This window comes from Macrotis lagotis, chromosome 1, assembly GCF_037893015.1.
Source record: "Macrotis lagotis isolate mMagLag1 chromosome 1, bilby.v1.9.chrom.fasta, whole genome shotgun sequence".
NCBI lineage: Eukaryota > Metazoa > Chordata > Mammalia > Peramelemorphia > Peramelidae > Macrotis > Macrotis lagotis.
In genome coordinates, this window is record NC_133658.1 from 801,588,839 (window position 1) to 801,604,010 (window position 15,172).

General features: G+C 37.1%; 1 protein-coding gene across 2 annotated transcripts in view; it reads left to right on the forward strand.

The window, feature by feature from the left end:
* The window catches only part of UVRAG (UV radiation resistance associated), a 383,712-nt gene that overhangs the window by 33,980 nt on the left and 334,560 nt on the right, over positions 1 to 15,172 (forward strand). For both annotated transcript variants that reach the window (XM_074216910.1, XM_074216911.1), the window contains exon 2: positions 2,661 to 2,778. In XM_074216910.1, the coding sequence (XP_074073011.1) occupies positions 2,661 to 2,778 (118 nt within the window). The remainder of the gene's footprint in view (positions 1 to 2,660; positions 2,779 to 15,172) is intronic.

A 15,172-nucleotide genomic window follows, 5' to 3' on the forward strand; every position in this document is an offset into this window, starting at 1 on the left:
GCTGTGGGGCAGCAGACAGAGCACCAGCCCTGGGACCAAAAGGCCCCAAGCCTATATCCTACCTCAGAGACCCAGCAACCATTCTGCCCATGGTCCTGGACAGGCTACCCAGTCCTACCATCTTGCAAAAAGTAAAGAAGAAAATGTGTTATATCTGACTATCCTCTTCTATGATCTACCCTCACCTCTATCACCCACATCCTCCCTCCCCTCCCCTGTCCCTCTTCTCTCCTTTTTCTTCTAGATGTCTATACTCTATTAAGTGTGTATGCTGTTTCCTCTCTGAGTCATTCCAATGAGAATGAAGGTTCCCTCATTCCCACTCACTCTTTCCCCTTCCATACCATTGCAAAAGCTACATGAAATATCTTAGCCTATTCTACCTCTCCTTTCTCTTACTCTCATTATATTTTCCTTTCACCTATTGACTCCATTTTTGCAATTTATTAAATCTTCAAATTCAGCTCTTTCCTGTGCCTCATCTATAAAAGCTCCTTCTAACTGCTCTATTAAATGAGAAGGTTCATATGAGTATTATCAGTATCATCTTCCCATGCAGGAATACATGCAGTTTATTATCATTAAATCCCTCATAATTTACCTATCTTGTCTACCCTTCTCTTATGCTTCAACTCGAGTCCTGTACTCGAAGATCAGACTTTCTGTTCAGCTCTGGTCATTTCAACAGGAACATTTGAAATTCCCCCATTTCCTTGAAAGTCCATCTTTTCCCCTGGGAAAGTTTTGCTGGGTAGTTGATTATCGGTTGCATTCTAAGCTCTTTTGTTTTCCAGAATATTATATTCCAAGCCCTACGAGCCGTAAATGTAGATGCTGCTAAGTTCTGGGTAATCCTGATTGTAGCTCCATGATATTTGAATTATTTCCTTCTGGCTGCTTGTAATATTTTCTCTTTGACTTGGAAGTTCTGGAATTTGGCTGTAATATTCCTGAGGGTTGTTGTTTTGGGGATCTCTTTCTGAAGGAGATCAGTGGATTCTCTCAATTTCTATTTTACCCTCTGCTTCTAGGATATCAGGGCAGTTTTTCCTATAGCAATTCTTTAAAAATGAGGTCAAGGCTCTTTGCCTGATTCTGACTTTCAGGTAGCCCAATAATTTTTAAATTATTTCTTAAATTAAATTTCTTAATTTCTCCAATTAAATCTTTCTTGGATCTGTTTTCCAGATCAGTTGTTTTTTCAAGGAGATAGTTAACATTTGCTTCTAGTTTTTCATTCTTCTGTTGTTGAATTATTATAGCTTGATTTCTTACAAAGTTATCAGCTTCCTTTAGCTCCATTTTACATCTGAAGGATTTATTTTCCTCAGAGAGCTTTCTTATTTCCTTTCCCATCTGACCAATTCTGCTTTTTAAAGCATTCTTCTCAATAACTTTTTGAACTGTTTTATCCATTTGACCTAAGCTGGTTTTTAATGTTATTTTCTTCAGCATGTTTTTTTGGATCTCCTTGACTAAACTGCTGACTTCATTTTCATGTTTTTTCTGTCTCATTTATTTTCCCAATTTTTCTTCTACCTCCCTTACTTGATTTTCAAATTCTTTTTTGAACTCTGTCATAGATTGCACCCAACTTCTATATGTCTTGGAGTGTTTAGAATCAGAAGCTTGAACTTTCTCATCTTCAGATCATGCATTTTGGACCTCCATGGGACCAAAGTAATTATCTATAGTCAGGTTCCTTTTTTTTTCCTGTTTACTTATTTCCCCAGCCTGTGCCTGGTTTTGGGGTGCTTCCTGAGCTTTTGAGTATTATTGGGATACCCCCACAAGGAGCTCAGTATGTAAGGCTCTGATTGCTCCCCAGTTTGTTGAATGGCCACAAGCTCATCCCTCTGGGGCCCCAGACTACTACTAGGGTTTGAATGTGGTCAAAGCCCCAAAGTTCTGTCACAGGGACAGAGGACAGGCCTCATCAGTCTCCCTTACCTTCCATGGGCTGAGCAATCAGGGAGTAGCTGCTGGGTGGCTCCTGCTGGGTGGCTTCACAGGCCTGCTTCCATTTCCTGGGATCTGGGCTTTGCTAAGGGCCACAGCGTGCTGAGGAGGGCCATGCTGGCCTCGGCTTTGTGCTCGCTGACAGAGGTCTGCTAATTTTCCAAGTTGTGCTTGTTGCTCCCTGGGGTGGGAGGTCAGGAAACTGCTTCTGCTGCCAGGATAGATTTTCTTAAGCATTCTTGGTTTAGGGGAAAAAGTACTACTCTTCAGGGAATTTAATTTAATTCAACAAATATTTATTAAATACTTGCTATATGCAAGGTACTCTACTGGATGCTGGGGAAAATAATAATTATTCCCTATGTTTCTATAGTACTTTTTAATGCTTTTTGGAATTTTGTTCACATCTGTGTTATTTCCTTCTCATTCTCACCCTGGGATGTAGATAGGTGAGGTATCATTAATGTTATTGGACAAATTATGGAATTGAGGCAAAAAGAGGCAAAAAAAGTCATTTAGGTCTGGTCATTGTAAAATAAATGAATAAATAGCACAACTTATTAGACTTAATAATAGAAAAATGAATAAACAACACAACCTATTATACTAAATAATAGAAATAATAGAAAAATAAGATTTCCAGAAAATTGTCCCCAGGGAGAAAGCAAAATGACCTTTTATTTTTCTCCCGTTTTTTTTAGCGTCGTCTTCGGCATCTCCGGAATATTGCTGCCCGGAATATTGTTAATAGGAATGGCCACCGACTACTTGATACCTACTTCACACTTCACTTGTGCAATAATGAAAAGATATATAAAGGTAAAGGAAGCCATGTATGTGTTTGGTGTTCATGGACTGTTATATCTCATTCCTTTCTCCTATCATTTCTGACAAATATGTTTAAGTAGGAGTTTATATTTTTGATATATGTTGAGAGGCAACTGTGGGGTAGTGATTCGGGATCAAAGAACTGGATTTGAGTTTTGGATTTGTACTTTGTGACTTGAAGCAAACCATTTAAAAACTCTCTAGTGTTTGTTTCCTTATATGTATGATGGAAGAATTAGACTAGATGTTCTCTAGATTCTTCCCCATTTTCAATCCTAGACTTCCATGATTTATTTAATTTAAAATAAATAGTAATTTTCATTACATGAATTAAAGGAACATTGCTTAAGTTAGGTTGCTTGAATAATAATAATAACAGCTCTTAAATTTTTTTATTATGTTTTTTGATATTTGTTTTTAACCAGACTTTTTAGATAAATCCTTAAAAATAGTGTTTACAAGTCATCTCCCTTATATGATTTGATTTGTCCTTCCATAGTCAATAAGCACTTATTTTTAAAAAATAAATTTTATTGATATCTTTTGTTTTTATATTACCAAAATTGCTCCCAGAACTTCCCCTCTCTCAAGAGTGTCATCTCATATAACAAAGAATATTTTTATAGGAAAAAAAGACAAAGGGGAAAACTCATTAAAATTGAGCAGTGTATTGAAAAAAAATGTGGAAATAAGTGCAGTATTCCTGCCTCTTTGAGTATAGGAGTAGGATGAGGATATCTTATCATGTCTTTTCTTGGGGACCATGCTTTCAACAATTATTACTCTTTCTAGGTGCAAGGAATTCTGTGATAGACAGTGGATAAAAAGTAAGGTAGAAACATCTGCTGTCCCCAAAGTGCTTACTTACATTCTAATAGGAAAATAACATGCAGATAACTAGGTACAGAGTAGTTGGAAGGCAATCTAAGAAGAGAAGGTATTAGCAATGGAGGAAGAGGGGAGATGACAGGGAAAGCCTTTTGCACAGGATGAGACATAAAGTGAGTTTTGGAGGAAGCCAGGGACACTAAGGGGAGGTGTGGGGGAAGGCCTTTCCAGGCCTAAGGAGCAGCCAGTCCAAATCGACAGAGATGGAGCATTATCTTCCAGAAACTGGAAGTGACCCAGTGATGTGGGATTGTAGGGTGTGTGGAGGGCAGTGAAGGGGAAGAAGACTGTAAAGGTTGGAAGAGAAGGGAAAGATTTGAGGAAAAGTCAGATTAGGTTAATAACTCTAGTTCTACTTTTGGGATGACTTTGAGAAAGAAATTAAGCTGTGAATGCATCCATCCTGAAAGAGATAACTATTTAAATTGATCATTACTGCTACTGCTGTGGCTCTTTTCCTCTTCTTCCTCTTAAATAGAATTTGTTTAGCACTTTTGTTATCTCATTTAAACCTAATGACAACCTTGGGAGATAAATACTATTAATGTCACTATTTTACAGATGAGGAAATTAAGTGAAAGAGAGGTGAAGTAATTTGCCAGAATAACCCAGTTACAGCATTGGAAACAGGATTCAAATGATAACTTACATTGCCTTATCAAGAGTGAAACTGATAGCATCGTTTGATTGGTTTTATGAAAAAGGAAGAATATTTAGTTAATGAAACACTGGACTGGGAATAAAAAAATCTGGGATCTAGGTAGACTTGCTATTGTCTACTATTTGAATCAGGGCAAATGATTTCTCTTTGAACCTCTAGTTTCTCATCTGTAAAATAGAACTTGTGTACAATGAAAAGAAATAGGGACTTGGACAAACAGCCATATTTCTGCTTGAATCAGATTAAAATGTAATTAGGAAATATTTAGTAAAATAAGTAAAAATACATTAGAAAATAGAAACTGTTAGCATGTGATTTCCTAACTCAATTCATGCTAGGAGGCATCCTTATGGCCCTGTTCTATTTGAGTTTGATCCCACTGGTCTGAAAAACCTCTCGGATTTCTTTCAACTCAAAATGTATGATTTTAGGAATATGCTTACATAGTATGTATTTCATAAAGGTTGTTTTGGCTTTTGAGATGGGACAGTAGACTTGAAAGTGCATGGTAGTCTGTAAAACTCCGTGTAATTACAAGGTTTTAGTAACAATTATAATGACAGCGAAGATTGTTATTAAAAGTCAGCAATAATAATTAGAGGACTTTAAGAATTCACATTTAGATATGGAGTAAAGGTGAAAATTCAAGTGACATTTATTTTTTAAAATTAAATTAAATTTTTCACTTAACAAAAATGCACCTTTCCTTTCTCTTTTGTTCCCTAATCCCCCTAAAAGAAAAACAACACCTTTGTAAGAAATAATGTTAACGTCAAGCAAAACAAATTTCTGCATTGCCTACTCCTTAAAATATGTCTCAGGCTACACCCTGAGTTCATCTCTCTATCAGGAGGTGGTTGACAAATTTCATCTAGTCTTTTGGTGGGTTATTTTTCATCAAAATTTCCAAGTTTTTCAAAGTTGATAGTCTTTACAATATTGTTCTACTCAATACAAGTGAGGTGACTACGTGGCACCATAGATAAGAGTTATACTTGGAGTTAGGAGACTTGATTTCAAATTCTACTCCAGATAAGTAGTGTGACCCTAGGAAGTCACTCTCTTGTAGTCTGTTTTTTTTCCATCTGTAAAATTGTAATAATGATAGCACCTACTTCCCATTCTTGTGAAAATCAAATGAAAGAATATACGTACAGAGCTTCATAAACCCTTAACGTGCTGTAGAAATGCTAATTATTCAGGTTTTTCTGAAACTCTTTCCTTCAAAATATCTTACAGTACAATAGTATCTTGTTTATATAGGATAAATTTATTCAGTCCTTGCTCATTTGCTGAATGCCCTCTTAGTATGTAGTTCTTTGCTACCATCAGTAGAGTTACTATTAACACTTTTATACATGTGTGTTCTCTTCTTTAATGTCATTGTGGTATAACCCTAGTAGCAATATCACTGGGTCAAAGGGTATGAACAGTTTATTAGGTTTTGGAGCATAGTTTGGCTTTGGCAGAATGACTGGACCAGTTTATAACTTTGTATGCTATGTGTTAATGTTAATTAATTTTTTCCATAGCCTCTTCAGTATTTGTCATTTTTGTTTTTTCCAGCTTTATCAATCTGATAGGTGTAAGGTAGAAATTCAGGGTTGTTTTATTTTGTATTTCTCTAATTATTAGTGATATGGAGCATTTTTATATGACTGCTTATGACTTGGATTTCTTACCTTAGGAACTACTTATTCAGATCTTTTGATTATTGATTGGGGAAAGGCTCTTATTCTTTAATGTTTGAATTAGTTCTTTATAGAGTTTAGAAATGAGACCTTTCTCAGAGGAAAAAAAATGCTTCTTTCTATTCTAATCCTACTTGCATTAATTTTCTGTATGTAAAAACTTTTTAATTTTATGAATCAAAGTTGTCCATTTTACCTTTTATGATCCTCTCTTTTATTTGGTTATGAATTTAAGTTCCATAAAACAATCCTTTGTTTTATTGGTATGACTCTAAAATAATTTAGGATTATTTTTATTTTTATTTTTTTTAGATATTTGTAGGTAGTGTAATATATAAATATATAATAAACCTTATGTTTATATAACATTTTATATTATTTATTATGTTGTTGGCTTAGCTAACTCAAGAGCAATTAAAATTTCTCCAATTATTTAGAATGCCATTTTGTGTAAAACTTTTTTTTTTAGGTTTTTGCAAGGCAAATGGGGTTAAGTGGCTTGCCCAAGACCACACAACTAGGTAATTATTAAGTGTCTGAGACCGGATTTGAATTCAGGTACTCCTGACTCCAGGGCCAGGTGCTGTATCCACTGCACCACCTAGCCACCCTGCGTAAAACTTTTTTTAAAGCTGTGTTTATATAGTTCCTGTATAGATAGACTGAAATGTTTTATATATTCTGTAGTTATTTTAATTGGAATTTTTCTCTTCTTGCTGTTTAATTTGTATTACACTAAAGTGATTTATATGGGCATTTTGTGTCCTGAAGTTATTTTAATATTTTAATTGAATCCTTAGGATACTCTAAACATAACTGCATATCATCTGCAAAAAGCAATAATTTTATGTCTTTGCCTATGCTTATTCCTTCAGTTTCTTTACTTCTTTTTTCCCTCTATACCTGACATTTCTAACATATCAAAAATTTGTGGTGACAATGGGTATTCTTTTCTTACCCCTGAAATTATTGGAAAGGACTCCAATTTATTCCCATTCCATATAATGCTGGCTCTTATTTATAGGTTTATAATTTTTACTATCTTAAGGAAAAGTTTTATTTCCCCTACCTTAATTAGTGATTTTAACAAATGGGTGTTGTATTTTGTCCAGAGCTTTTTTCTGTATTTATTGATATAGTCATATTATTATTATTCTAATTTTTATTTCAAACTATATTCCAAAGAAGTAATCATCAGAATAATTTGGAGTTGTTAAGTTGTTTCAGTTGTGTCCAATTTTCATGACCCTATTTGGAATTTTCTTGCAATGATACTGGAATAGTTTGCCATTTCCTTCTCCAGTTCATTTTATAGATGAGGAACTGAGGCAAACAGGGTTAGGTGACTTGCCCTGTATAACACAACTAGTGGGTATCTGAGGCTATATTTGAACTCAGGTCCTCCTAACTCCTGGTCCAGTGTCTATCTGCTATATTATCTAGTTGACTAAAACAATTTGGTACTAGATAAGAGCTAGAGAATAGAGCACATTAAGTAAATGAACTTAGTGGCTTAATGTCTGATAACTCTAAAGATCCTGACTAGTGGGAAAAGAACTTAAACATTAAAAACTATTAGGAAATTGAAAAGCAGTCCGGCATGCACTAGGTTAGATCAACAACTCAAAATATATACTAAGTCAAGCCCCATTGTACACATAATTTAGAGGCAGAAAAATTCTTTGTTATAGCAAGTTTCTCTGACAGAGATCTCATTTCTAGGATAAATAGGAGGCTGATTTAAATGCAAAAAAATAAGGGTCTTTCCTCAGCTGATAAATGGTCAAATAACATGAATAAAGTTTTCAAAAGGAAAAATCTGAACCATAAGTAGCCATATAAAAAAGTTTTCCAAATCACCAATAATTAGAGAAATATAAATAAAACAATCTCAGTTTCTGCCTTACACCCAGCAGATTGGTAAAATTGAGAAAGATAAAAAAACCCAACAAAGGCTGGGGAGTCTATGCCTCCAAACCTTATAAACTATGTATACTTTTTGACTCAGTGAGACTGCTACTAGGTCTTATACCACGATGATATCAATGAAAGAAGAAGAGCCCTCATGTTATTAGTAGTAGTTTAGTTTGTGGTGGCAATGAATTGGAATTGGAAATTGAGAGAGTGCCCTTCAGTTATGCACATCAAAAATAAGGACTTATTGGGGCAAATAAATTTATAAACAAATCTGAAGGGAAATGGCACCTTCAAACTCATAAAAAAATACATATTTTTGAACATTTAAGGTGAGGCAGCACCGGTTTGTGGATTTCTGTCCTGTCCTTTATCTTTGGTACTTAGCCTTCTTCATCAACTTAATTACTGAAAGCTGATCAGAATGTTAAACATCATCATTTAAGTATCTCATATTTCAAAGGAAGGTGAAGAAGAGGTTTCTATTTTTCCCAGAGCTCTTCCCTCTGCTGTTATAATCTAAATCTTTACAGGTGGAGTTTCTCTTATTCGTGGTAGCTAAGGCAGCTTTCTGGGCAAGAAAACATCTGTGGAGTGGTAGACAAATTAGGGCAGAGAGTTATCAACAGGGCCATTCTTTCTTGGTTCTTTGCTTTGTACATGATTTAGATCCTTTATCTGACTTAGCAAGGCTCCCACAGTCCTCTATAATCTACAGAAGTTGCTGAACTGTTGCTCGATTTTCTATTTAATACCTCTGGGACCTTGGACAAATCATCTACCCTCCATGGGTTCTATTTCTTCCTTTTCTAGACAGGGTTGGTTGGAATTGTCTCTCAGATCTTTTAAGCTTTAAATTTTATAGATATCAGATTAGGCGCAACCCCACAGGTAGTTTCTGAGGTGGTGTGTGTGGTACAGTGGACAGGGTCCTGACTCAGGAATTGTCAGAGGAGCTGACTCACATCCTGCCATCGTGGCTGACGACCAGGCAGCTCTCCTTTGTGGGTCCGGCTCCTCATCTGTCAAAGGAGAAGGCTTGTCAGCTGGAGAAGGCTTGTCAGCTCTGTAACTGCATGCAAGCAGACCTTTTATTAACCCCACTTTGACACTCAACTCTAAGCACTTTACAAACACGGTGTCCTTTAACCATCATAACAGCCTTGGGAGGCAGATGCTATTATTATTCCTGTTTCACAACTGAGGAAACTCAGGAAAACAGAAGTTAAATGACTTGTTTAGAGTTGAACAACTAATAGGTGCAATGAGGTTGAATTCAGTCTTAGCTCTTCCTTGATTCCAGGTCCTACTGCTTCTATCACCAGCTGCTTCTAACATTGTTTTCTTATATGACAGAGCTTTTTTCTAGTTTCTGAGTCAAACTAAGAATGTGGAGGAGCATTTTGGAAGCCAAAAGGAAAGTTATCCTTTTAAATTATAAAAAAAAGAAAGGAAATCCAAGTAAATGCTCAATAGTTTAAAATATGCAGAGAACAGATTAGCTGAAATTTTTGCTTTCTAACAAGTTAATTGATAGCCTTCAAACATTATTATAGACTTGTCATAGTAAACTTTTGAAGACATCATCATTACCAACAAATATATGTAAGAGAGGTAAAAAGATATAGCAGTCAGATGATATACCTATCACCTCAGCTCTGCCATTAATTTCCTGCATGACTGCTTATTTAATATCCTTGGGTTTCCCTTTCCTCTGAAATGTTTAGACTTTATTCATCTGTAAGATCTCTTTGAATTTTAATGTTCTGTGATTCATATTCGTGGACTCTCTTTTGGGGCTCATGTGTCTTTTAACTAGTGAAGAGATGGGGGTTGCCTCCTCATTGAACCCAAATGATTGTAGTTAATATTGGGCCTGAGAGTCAGAGGCTGTAGACAAAATCATTGATTCTTTTTGCATACAAATTGGAAACGATAGAAGAACAATCAGTGATTGTCTGGGAATTTTGATCTTTAGGAGACTCTTGAACATTCTCTGGTACAGTGCCAGCTAACATATTTTTACTGTTATAAAGATGATGTTCACTTTTCTTTCAATATCTTATTGTGTTATGGAAGTGAACCCTGTGTTTTCAAAGGCCATTCTAATTAAATGTAAACTTTGGTAGGATCTTCCAATCTTGAGAGGCTTGCTGTTGGCTTAGGTGTCATTTATCTTTGAACTACCTATCAAATTAAGCTTGGAGAAACTTGGTACCAGTCTGAGGGTTTAATTTTTTCCCACCATAGTCACTTGAACATCTTCTAAAGCGTGGAGTAGGTTTCATTCTGCCACTGGATAGAAGCCTTTCACAGATCTCCCCAGGAGAATGCTGATGTTTGAGATGTTTGAGATTTTTGGATTTGTACCCCTAGTGCCCAGACCAGGGCCTTGTACCTAACAGAAGTTTGTTGCTAAGAGAAGAAGTTGAGTAAAATTTAATTTTGTTGACTTGTCCAATTTTGCACAATAACAGTAAAAAAGTGGTAGCAGATAAGTTTGGAAACTATTATAAGCTGGCATAGAAACATGATAGAGTCATGTGGGGAGCTTCAGTTACTCAGACATTGACTGGAGTTTTCACTCCTTCCAAAGCAAAGGAGCTAATCACTTTTTGACTTGCTTTAGTAATAACTTCAGCCTTCAAAAAATGAAGGATCTGATTTTCCCTGAGAGATGAACTAGTGATATAATAATAAGAGCTTTATTTATATGGGATCTGCTTTGTGCTGGTTACTATGGTAAGGGCTTTACAAATATTATCTTATTTTGTTAAGTCCTATTTTTTTGGTGAGGCAGTGGGGTCAAATACTTGCCCAATATCACCCAACTATTAAACATCAAGTGCCTGAGTTCAGATTTGAACTCAGGTCCTCCTGACTCCAGGCCTGTGCTTTTATTTACTACACCACTTAGCTGTCCCATATTACCTTATTTCACGAGGTCTTCCTGATTCCAGGTTTGACATTCTGTCCATTGTGTCACCTAGTTGCCCCAGAATAAGTATAATAATTATAAATAGGCACAAAGTAGTTAATTAAGAGAAAATTTTTGAAGAGTGGATACTACTAATTGGGAGGGGATCTGGAAAGACTTCATGCAGAAGATGATGCTTAATGTTAGTCCTTCATTTTCTTTTTTAGAAAAAATATTTAAACCATTCATTTTTTAAAGCATTAAAATTAAAATTTTAAAATTTTAAAGCATATATATATATATTATATATATGTATATATTAAAAATTTCCTTCTACCCCCCTCCCCTCAGCAGTGAACAGTCAGGTTAACATTATATATACATATTTTTGATAAATATGTTTACAGATTAGTCATTTTCAGTATGAGGAATTAGGATTAAGGGAATGAAATACATAAGAGATAATTTTATAAAGTGTTCATCAGATTCTGAAGGTTTTTTTTGGTGGTGTTGTTTTTATTTCTCTGAATGAGGATAACATTGTCCATAGCTGGGCTAATACAGTTGTCCTAGCTCTTGGAACTGCTGAGAGGGGCTGCATGGGCACATCCTTCATTTTTATTTTATTTTTTTAATTTTTTTTAGGTATTTGCAAGGCAAATGGAGTTAAGTGGCTTGCCCAAGGCCACACAGCTAGGCAATTATTAAATGTCTGAGGCCAGACTTGAACTCAGGTACTCCTGACTTCAGGGCTAGTGCTCTATCCACTGTGCCACCTAGTTACCCCATATCCTTCATTTGTGAAGAAGACCACAACATCAGGGAGGTAATGCCATGACAAGCATATAACTTGGATTGGATTGAGGGGACTGTGCTAAGTCTCCAGCCTCACTTTCTTCCCTGGAGCCATCTGGGTCCAGTCCCAGATAGGAATCAGGACAACTGAAGATGGCCCTGGATGTGAGGCAGTCAGGGTTAAATGACTTGTCCAAGGTCACACAGCTAGTAAGTGGTAAGTGACTGAGGCTGCAATTGAACTTAAGTGCTCCTGACTCCAAGGCCAATGCTCTATCCACTGCACCACCTAGCTGCTTCAACTATATCTTGAGGGAAGAGAAGGACTATGAATTGGTGATTATGAAGGGTGTGTCTGAGGAACAGAGAAAAAGTTAGGGGACAGAATTGAGGCATGTGGAAGAAGGACTAATGCCATTTGAACCTACAAAATTAGTTTTGGACCAGGTTACCTGGTACTTTAAAATTTTAAATGGGAGTTTTTGTGCTATATTATGGGGAACAGGAAGCCACTAGAATTGATTTGGATAAAGGGTAAGATGGTGAGGTATGTGGTTTTTTTCCCCTTGTTTTTCTTTTTTAAAAAATTTTTCTTTAAGGCAGTGGGGTTAAGAGTGACTTGCCCAAGGTCACACAGCTAGTTAATTATTAATTGTCTGAGGTCAGATTTGAACTCAGGTTTTCCTGACTCCAGGCCTGGTGCTCTGTCCACTGCACCACTGAGTTGCCCCAAGGTATATGATTAAGGAAAATTATTTTGGTAGTATAAGCTGGATTTGAGCAGTGAGAGATATGAAGCAGGGGAACCAATTGGTTGTAATAATTTAAGTGAAAAGTGAAGAGGACCTGAAATAAAATAGTAAAACTGTGAGTGGAGAGTAGGAATTCTCAGGTACAAGAAATGTTGTGAATTTAAAAATAGCAAGATTGAATATGTTGGTTAAAGAGAGTGAAGAGTCAGTCCAGGATGGTGTCAAGATTATGAACCTGAGAAAGGATAATAATGCCTTTGACAGAAGAATGGAGATTTAGGGAGAAATATGAGGACAGTTTTGGACATATTCAGTTTAATGTGAATAAAATAATAGCTTCTGAGAAAACTTTAAAGCAAAAAAAAAAATTTTTCCTGTCACTATGTTTTTTTAAATTTTTAAAATTTTATTTTTTCTCATTTTGTACAAATTTTTTTACATTAATAAAATATTCTTGTTTAAGAGTAAACAAAATACCCCTCCCCCCATGAATATAGACTTGCTTGGGTGATAAAGTAAAGGGGAGAGAAAAAAAATTAAAATTAAAAAAAAGAATAATTGTAGGTATGGCCAGGTGGCACAATGGATGGAGCACCAGCCCTGGAGCCACGAGCACCCGAGCCCACATCCAGCCCCGTAGACCCAACAGTCACCCAGCCGTGTGACATGCAAGCCACCCGATCTCCACTGCCCTGCAAAAACCTAAAAGAAGAAAAAAAAAGACCCAAAATAAAATAAAATAGTAATAATAGTAGGGGTGGCTGCGTGGCAGACAGAGCATTGGCCCTTGAGCCAGGAGCACCTGGGTCCAAATCTGGCCTCCCCCAAATAATAATAGTAAAAAATGTGCTTCAGTCTCTGTTCCAACACAAACAACTCTGTCATGGGTGGATCGCATTCTTTATGGTAAGTCCATCGCAAAAATTGCTTCCATATTTTTCCAATGTTGCCATTGCTGATCACAACTCCCTCCTTTCTTATTTATCCAGTACCATGTACTATATTTTCTCTCTCCTTTCACTCTGACTCTGCTGTAGGGTCACTGAGTGGCACAGCAGACAGATCCCTGGTCCTGGGGCCAAGAAGCCCTGAGCCCCCCCCCCCCCCCCACCCCCCCCCACCCCCCCCCCACCCCTTAGGCCCAGAATCCACCTGGCCCTATGGTCCTGGACAGGCCTTCCAATCCCAGCCCCTTGCAATAAGTAAAAAAGAAAACGTGTTATATCTGACCACTCTTCCCCCATGGTCCATCCTCTCCTCCTTTATTCACATCCCCACCCCTTCCCCCTGCTCCCCCCTCCTTCTTACTCAAGATGTCTATACCCCATTGAGTATATATGCTGTTTCCTCTCCTAGCTACCTCTGATGAGAGCAAAGGTTCCCTCATTCCCCCTTGCCTCCCCCCTTCCATATCATTGTAATAGCTCATTGTAATAATAAAAAAAATCTTATTATATGAAATATCTTGGCCTATTCCCCCTCTCCTATTTCTTTCTCCCATTCCATTTCCCTTTTTTTCTATTGACTCCATTTTTACATCATATTTTATCTTTGAATTCAGCTTTCGCCTGTGCTTCAACTATAAAAGCTCCCTCTACCTGCTCTATTAACTGAGAAGGTTCATATGAGTATTATCAGTGTCATTTTTCTTTTTTTTTTCTTTTTGTTCCTTTTAATATCATAAATGTAAAATAAAAATTGAAAAAAAAATTTCTGGTTTGATGTCTTGCTTCATTCTTGTATCCTTCACTGAAAAAGAAATCCATCCAGTCTTTGTTTAACTTTGGCTGCTGAGACAGATGGCTGGTGACGATCGTTATTGTCAACAGAAGTGGAGGACCTTTTGTCAAGCAAGATATGTGCCTGTGGGGATCGGTTAAGCATGTGCTTCATAGGTGACTGGTGCCACTGAAGGCTGCTATGATGTATTTTAGTGACTCAAAATTCAGTCCAGAGCCAGCAGTGGTTGGGTGTTTTCATTCTTTCCCTTTTCCTCATGTTTCAGCGTCCCAGCTTCCATGACAGACTGAGACCTTTTCATCGGCTTGGGTGAACATTCTCTCTCTAGGTTGGAAGATGTGTGTTTCACATGCATTGCGTTATAGGAAGTGTGAGTATAGTCATTCTCATCACTGTAGTCAGGACCAAGTAATGTCCGAACCCAAGTTCCCATGTCATAGGGAGGGAGGGTCCCTCCAAATTCAGAGGGCAGGAATTCAGGATGTATTAGTTGGTGAAGGCTGTTCAAATTGTTGCCATGGAGAAAGATCCTTTTTCTTGTCTTGTCTTTGAGGAATGGTTTGATTAGGGTGTAGAGGGTGTGAATGTACCAGGGCTGATTGACAAAATGGACTCTTCCAAAACGAGCAGGAAAACTGTCACTTCCTCCCTGGCTGCCTAGATCTCCTGCCCACTTCCTCTCTTTCTCCCTTCACCTCCAGCCCTTCTCAAGTCTGCCTTTTGGTGTGGAGCTTTAAAGAGACCCAGTGTCATTTTTCTATGCAGAAATACATGCAGTTCATCATCATTAAGTCCCTCATATTTCCCCCCTCTCCTCCAATCTTCGTGCTTCACCTGAGTCCTGTATCTGAAGATCAAACATTCTGTTCAGCTCTGGCCATTCCAAAAGGAACATTTGAAATTCCCCTGGTTCATTGAAAGTCCATCTTTTTCCCTGGAAGAGACATTCAGCCTTGCTGGGTAGTTGATTCTTGGCTGCATTCTGAGCTCTTTTGCCTTCCGGCATATTTATATTCCAAGCCCTACG